The sequence below is a fragment of the Glossina fuscipes genome, unplaced genomic scaffold (genome assembly GCF_014805625.2).
Source record: "Glossina fuscipes isolate IAEA_lab_2018 unplaced genomic scaffold, Yale_Gfus_2 2, whole genome shotgun sequence".
NCBI lineage: Eukaryota > Metazoa > Arthropoda > Insecta > Diptera > Glossinidae > Glossina > Glossina fuscipes.
The window spans coordinates 11,562,670-11,570,002 of record NW_023998416.1 but is presented as its reverse complement, the minus strand read 5'-3'; the positions used below and the strand labels follow the sequence as shown (position 1 = coordinate 11,570,002).

At 32.9% G+C, this 7,333-nt stretch overlaps 1 protein-coding gene and 1 long non-coding RNA gene across 2 annotated transcripts in view; one reads left to right on the top strand and one right to left on the bottom strand.

The window, feature by feature from the left end:
* The window catches only part of LOC119632921 (dynein heavy chain 7, axonemal-like), a 33,654-nt gene extending 29,035 nt beyond the window's left edge, over positions 1-4,619 (bottom strand). The window contains exons 1-4 of the mRNA XM_038026075.1: positions 4,577-4,619; positions 3,931-4,203; positions 3,641-3,866; positions 3,350-3,565 (exon numbers count right to left, since the gene is read on the bottom strand). Of these exons, the coding sequence (XP_037882003.1) occupies positions 3,350-3,565; positions 3,641-3,866; positions 3,931-4,203; positions 4,577-4,619 (758 nt within the window). The remainder of the gene's footprint in view (positions 1-3,349; positions 3,566-3,640; positions 3,867-3,930; positions 4,204-4,576) is intronic.
* Positions 4,620-5,339: 720 nt separating this feature from the next.
* LOC119633740 lies at positions 5,340-7,315 on the top strand. The gene is made up of 3 exons (XR_005246887.1): positions 5,340-5,541; positions 5,691-5,983; positions 6,044-7,315. It is a non-coding gene; the product is annotated as an uncharacterized LOC119633740 (long non-coding RNA).
* The last annotated feature ends 18 nt before the right edge of the window (positions 7,316-7,333 follow it).

The following is a 7,333-nucleotide window of genomic DNA, read 5'->3' as shown; positions in this document are numbered from 1 at the left end:
CGATTTTATCGACATTTTCGACGACCGGCCTACCTGTGCGAGGTGCATCTTTAACATCAAAAATTCCTGAACGGAATCTACGAAACCAAAATTGCACATACTTGACTGTTACAGTATCGGAACCATAAACACCATTCACAATTTTAGCCGCCTGGCTTGCATTTTCGTCTTTGTCAAAGAGAAACTGTAAAATGTACCGATTTTTCTCTTTGTTCACTTCCATTTTTAACACGCTGTAACTCACAACTGAATGCACCAATCAAAAAACAGCAAAAGAACTATTTTTACTGCGAAATGTCACCTTTCCAACGAGCATAAATCTGAAATTGTTTGATCGATACTTTACGAGAAATCTATCAGTGCAGCCATCTACCGAAGAAATAATGGATTTCTTTTTCCCCAAACTAATATATATAATCTACACCTATTATGTACATATACACATATGTACATATACATGCTAAGAGTAAAGAGAATGGTATAGAATTATAATTATCGTTTGGTTTCATTTATGTTGGGATATGTCGGTATAGAACGTTTTACAAGGGCCAAATTTTCATTCATATGCTTATTCTTCTTCGGTCGTATACTTTTGATTTTCATTTGGCGTCCGCTATTTGATCTTAGACCAGCACATACTTCGACGTTTGCAAACTGACTCAATTTTTCATCACCTTTTGGGCCCCAGTCAAGTTTATGTTCATTTGTGCTTACGTAAATTTATGATCGCCATTATCGTTACAGCAAATGAAATGTATATAGAGTCTTAGCTTGTAAATGTTAATTTATCTAACCACCAAAAGCAATTATTTCTCTCTCGTAATTAATGTTCTGACATTAAACAGAGTTTCTTTCCCAATAATTTTTTTTGAAAATCTACTTGCAACGAATCCTAGACTTAAGAGATTAATACCAAATATAACCAATCATCAAGGTGAAGCGCGACTCAAAATTGGGAGAGAAGTAAATCGACAAAAATATGTAGTTGATATATTGCCTTTCGGCTTCTTTTTAAGCAAACATGAAGATTAAGCTCAAGCAAGAAAAGAAAGAATACTCAGTTTACCATTTGAAATGTAAGTTTCAAATGTGGTTCGTTTGCGTCGTCTCTTCATATAAAAAAGGACGTATAGCCAATGGAACGGATGGAATTTGTACTTAAAATGGAGACCCAGTCGAAAAGAGAACACCGCCAATGTTCTACTGCTCATGGTTTAATGCACAAAAACTATGTGCAATGCAAAGTGGCAATTTTTGATCTCTCTTTCAAGCCTTGTTTTTTTTTCTAGAAGGATCACATATCGAGTGTAGAAAGGTGATGTATACGCCGTATTTAAAACGTAAAACCAGCATATAAACACTTCGTTTGAAAAGTCGTTGATGATTTTAATATGATGGCAATATCAAGTAGAATGAGAAAACATCTGCTAGAAAAGGAGACAAGAATACAATTTGAAACTTATGAGCAATAAATAGTAGTTGCGGAAAGCAAAAAATTTAAGTTAAATTTAAAAAAGAAATCTTAAAAAGCATGACTATCTACATAAAGAATTTCAACGCACATTAACTTTTTTTGGTTATTTAGAAATGTGTTGACACTTTAAACAACTCAAGGGCTTGGCTTTCATATTAAATAGTGACAGAAGACGCCATCAAATGTTTTCGTTTCAATAATAAAAGAAATAGAAACGAATGCATGTGCATGCAAGGATGTGCTGGCATGCTTTTGACACTTAACACTTAACAAAACTAATACATGGAACATATATCCATGGATATATATATATATATGTACACGAAATCACGTATAGATGTGCATATAAGAAATTTCGACCTAGTCAAGTATTTATGTATGTATATACTAGTAGTCCTTTACGGCAAAGCAAAGCATTAACGCTGTCATTTTACTCAAGCAATGTTTGGCCGAAATTCGCACTCTTCTCAGAGATGTTTACAAAAACAAAGTTGAGGAAGTATTAATACGAAAATTGCAAGCACTGCAAGTTTCCTTATAAGAAAACGTGCAATTGTATTCCGAATTTGATATTTCACTTACTCGTTTCATTGCTTGATAGTAATGTGCTAAAAAAGTTGTTTTGAAAACGGTTACGAAATCATATAAGAGAATAATGCTATGATTATTATAAACACGATTAAAGTAAAATATTACAAAGGCAGTTCAGCGCGAGTGATGGAACTTGCGTACCATGTCAGATTTAGAGTACGCTTTACAATTTTCGAAAATAGTAACATATCAGAATAGTACCTAATTCTAACGTACATTACACGCGTATAAATTAACTTGCAGTTTCCAAAATGATTTTTCTACCACCATGACGTACATGAAATTTAACTATCTTTCGAGATTTCTCTCACTGATGCATTCCGAAAAGTGGGAAAGCGCGTTTCTATCGCATAGGGAAGTATGCACATATCGGAGTTCCTTTGAGAACTTTGTTTCAATCAAGATTTACGAGAGGCAAAATTGTGCTAATCCCGGATTACATGTGATCCATAGAATTCATGAATTCATTGATTCATATGTGAAATCATTGAAAAAAATAGCTTATTGTGAGTGTTGCCACCATCTCAGTAATAGGTTGGTGGTAAAAACTGGCGGAGAAGACACCCACACTGGCGAGAAGAAAAGGCTACGTGTAGCAAAATCATCCAGTGTAATTATTTTCTTGTTTTTAATTTGAGGTCGCTCTTGCCTCACTTGCCAAACGGATTAACTCTATAAATTCAAAACTAAGGGGAAAAATTGTAAAATTGTTTAGCTAAACTCTTCATACGAAAGAAAAGGATTTTACCTTTACTGTTCAGTCAAAGTTGTATAAGAGTGTATTGAATTCACTTTTAAAATAAATTTGTTTTGAATATGTACAATTAGGAGTCAAACGCATGCTTTATTAGAAATTAACGTTATTCCATTTTCCATGTGAAGCGCTCAGATATATTTAGATACTTTTTAGAAAACAAAAAAAGGGAAAAAAAGCTAAAAAAGTTTTGTAAGCACCCAGCATGCACCCAACACAAAAGTGGTTTAGGTGGTCTAGGTGGCTGTCATTGTCAGCGAAAGGATATGAAAGTGCGCGTAGGTGTGTGTACACGTTTGCTTTAAAGAATATATATATATATATATATATAAATGTAGTATAAATTAGTAAATTTTTTGTTGTATTCTCTTTTTTCATATAATACATTAATGTCACTCTTTCTCTCTCTACTGCCTTTCGATAACGAGAAACTTTTAAATCGGTGTCTAAACACACTGCCATAAAATGTTCCTCGCATCTAATTACATTTTGGAAAATTATTTAATTTGAGATTTTTTTCGTAAACATACCGATAGCGCCATTTATTGTACATCGCTTTTGCTTCTTCACGTTCTCTCGTCATTTCGATTTTCGAATTCTTGTTCGCACTGCGTAAAGAATTTTGCAAGACAAAATCGACTACAGCTTTCTTCATTGCGAATACATAATCAGATTTGATTTCTTCGATAGTCTCTAGCAAAGCTACAGCCCATTTATTTAAATAAGGCGGTATTTGATTGGTTATCCTTAAAGCGAAAGATAATAAATCTTAATCTTCTTAATCTACAATAATTGTGAGCATAAAACAAAAATGCGCTTACCTAGTCAAAACTTTTTTGCTCATGGGTGCTACATGAATGGTATCGATACCATGTTTAATGTAATAATAATAACGTAAAATCTCTTTCTCTTCGGTGTTGGGGAATTCAGCATCTAAGTCCGTGGCATTCGGTTCCATATCTTTAGCGTCATCGCACGCAATTAGTTCTACTAATTTCTTGCGAAAATTTTCTCTTTCTAAACGCATTTGCATATATGAACCACGTTCTATAAATACGAAGGCAGCGTTTCAATAATAAAAGCAAAAACAAAATTATTAGAATTTACTTACTTTCTTTCCTTTTTCGTTGTTTATCTAGTGTAACACGCATGTTCTTTGTATGACACATTACTTCAGGCGGTAGAGAGGACGATAACATTTTGCCATCGAATATCTCACTGGTACACTCTGGCATATTTAATTCATACCATAAACGTCTTGAATTGTATTGAGTATTGGCTTTAGAATGCACTATACTATGCAGAACGTCAGGTTTAGGACGATTGTAGACAACCTTAAGGTTTGCGCATGCCCCTTTCGTCTTTCTTCGTGGACTTGCCGACTCTGCAAGATCATAAAAAATTTTCATTAAACAATTAGCTATAAACGGTTAAGGTCAAGCTTAAGAAATGATGGCAACATATTACCTTTCCACCTGTTAAACGATTTATGACCAAACCAATCTCTAATACTTGGGAAATGAAATATAAATTTATCTTCCTTGCACGAATAAAGTGAACCTATTACATCTGCAACCAATATAAGGGCATGGATGGATTGATTTATTGTCCTGTATACCTCCCCCATTCACGACGAATATGTTAAAATTCCAATCCTAAGCAAATTCTGTCCAATTATATACATATATATACATATATATAAATATATATATATATATATTCTCCACTGTAATTCTCTTTTTTACTTCACTTTCTACCAATTAAATCGGGTGAAAGCAGGGGAGAGGGAGAGATCTTCATTGTAATCTCTTGCGAGCAAATCACGAATATTAATAGGCTCATTAATCGTAGATGTTATTTAACTCATTAGCTTTCACGTTTTCAATAATTTCAATATACCTCAGTGTATAATATATATGTATATATATATGTAAGTGCAAAAATCTAGAAATATATTTCAATTGGTTGTGAGAAGAATATTGGTTTTAGGAATGCTTTAAAATAAACAATTTTCTAAAGTGAAAAATTCCTAAAATGAAGTTTACAATTGAGAGTAATTTAGAGAGTCAGTCTGTATTGGTAAACAACCGCCTGTTACATTGAAAAAATCGACTATAAATTTGGTAACATCTGAGAGTAATTCAAAAATAATTCGGTAACATCTGAGAGCAAGCGTCTGTATCAAGAGTGCGATTTTTTTTTTTTTTTTTTTTTTTTTGTTGAAAAGGCGATAAGTTCAATTTTATATAACGCCCCTGCAATAAAAAAAAACTTTCGCAATGCTTTAAGCGCGCAGACGACCAACCCCGCTTTAAAAATGTTGGCATCGCTGTATATTCTAATGCAAGATATGAAAACATCCGCATGGAAAAATAACGGGAAAAATTATCCAGCTGACATGCTTGCAGGATAAAAAGCACATCAAATCATTAGATATAATTTCTTAGATATATTTTTAAGCATCTCACAATTTTGTCTTATTCATAAATGCATAAATTTTTTTCATATTTTTTTTTTTTTTTTTTTTGAAAAGAAAATATTTTTTCTCCCTCAAATTGTGACATTATATAAATCATTTTTTTTTTTTCATGCGTAAAAATTGTAAAGGATTTGTTCTTCGTTTTGTGATAAAAGAAAAAATTTTAGTAACTCACCTTTTTCAACATCGGTACGCTTCATCGCGTAAATTCATCCAAAATAATCAGTGATATTAGTCAACTCGGTAATTTTTATTTTATCGGCCGCGAATTAAACTAAAAAATTATCTAGTGAATTATTTAAAAAGAATCGCAAAATTTTTCGCGGTAACAACGACTCTTTTAAATAAAATATCAAAAAAAATATATATATTTTCTTCTTTACTGGTTGAAGAATAAATGCACATAAAATAAAATGAAATTTTTTCCAAATGACTGCCCGTATTGGAAAAAATTTTCGAAAATTGATATTAACATATGTCAGTTGTGAAAAACGTAAAATTTCTTGGTTTCCTACGTGTCGTATGAAATTATGATTTATAGAAAAAATCGCTTTTGCATGTTTCGGAAAACTTTTCAACAATAGGATGAAGAATTTCAACGTTTTTTCGGTCGAAAAAATGCATTGGCCGCCTCTATGCAAAGAGGCAGATTACACTTTCGCCATTTCTAAGGATATGAAATTTGGTATGTACAATAGATGAAAAAATGACTTTCTTCATTAACCGTTTCCTTATTTCGACAAAGGCAGGACAAGGCAATATGGTCAACAGAAAAGGCGCAAAGACTAGATTGGTTTAAAGCTAATAAAGGTCACTTTCCGTGACCGCGTGAAATTGACTTCGTGATCTAGAATGAATACAATGCCTGTGCTTCATGCATCTCTTCTCAGCAGAGGTGGACCGTTTAACTTTGGTGAGAGAAGCTGTTGTACAAAATGCAGCTACTAAGAGGATCAGATTTTTCAAGCTTAACAATAATTTAAAATTCTCTGCTCACGCCCATCATTAAGCCGCCTAAATAGCATCTACAGAAAATGGTACTTGATCGTAACCTCTTGTAGTCCCCATCAGGACCAATGATATCTTCGCCAATGTTTCATTAGTTTCAATTTACAAAAACTGAGATAAAATGGCAAAGATGAAGCGCAAACCCACAAGGACGACGAGACTGGCTTTACCAATTAAGACCACCTAGCTGATAAACAATTGTCGAAAAATTAGAACAAGATGAAGTGTACAACTAAAAGACAAAATTCGTATCATCACGAAACAAAGCGACAACTTATCTCAGTTAGGTTGATTAACAAAATTTCATTCTTATCCTTTAAAAAAATGAACATAGAAATAATAAATAATAATGCAATGGCTGATGAAAGGATGTGTAATTTTGAATGCTTTGATCCACCTTTTTAACAGCGAACATCAGTAAACGAGTATCTGATTGTTTTACATGAGTAGCTTTTCGCAAAGATTAATTATTTTCTTTGCGTGAGTGATCGCTTCCTCCTCTTTCCGATTTGGACGAATAATAGAGGATATCTCACAATTCACGTAGGGCAATGCGGAATAGTGATTTAACTTCGTTAAATATGAAGAGATTATTTTAAAAATGTGGAAAGACTAGATCACTTGGCTTTCTTAAAAATGTAGAGTTACAGGTTAGTTATATTCATTCCATCATTTCGCTTGAAAGTTAGTGAAGGTCGTATAGAGTACAGATAAATTTACTTTGACTTAAATGATAAACAGCAACTAAAAGCAAAACAATGAAAAATAAGTGAAAACGTTAAGTCAACACAAAATTGACCATTACCTTACGAAGCTTCACCCGATAACGAATAATCAAATTGGTATCTTTTTTTCAAAGTCATAACGTCTGTAAGGTCTGCGTAACAGTACTCAGTTGTATAGCGTACAATAAGCAAGTTTAAAGTTTCAAAAGTAGCTTTCATTGCAAATCCCAGCGAATTTTGCGGTTATTAATTTGCTGAACAACAGAAGATGAAGAAAAAGAAAAAGTCTTAGTCTAAGTCCT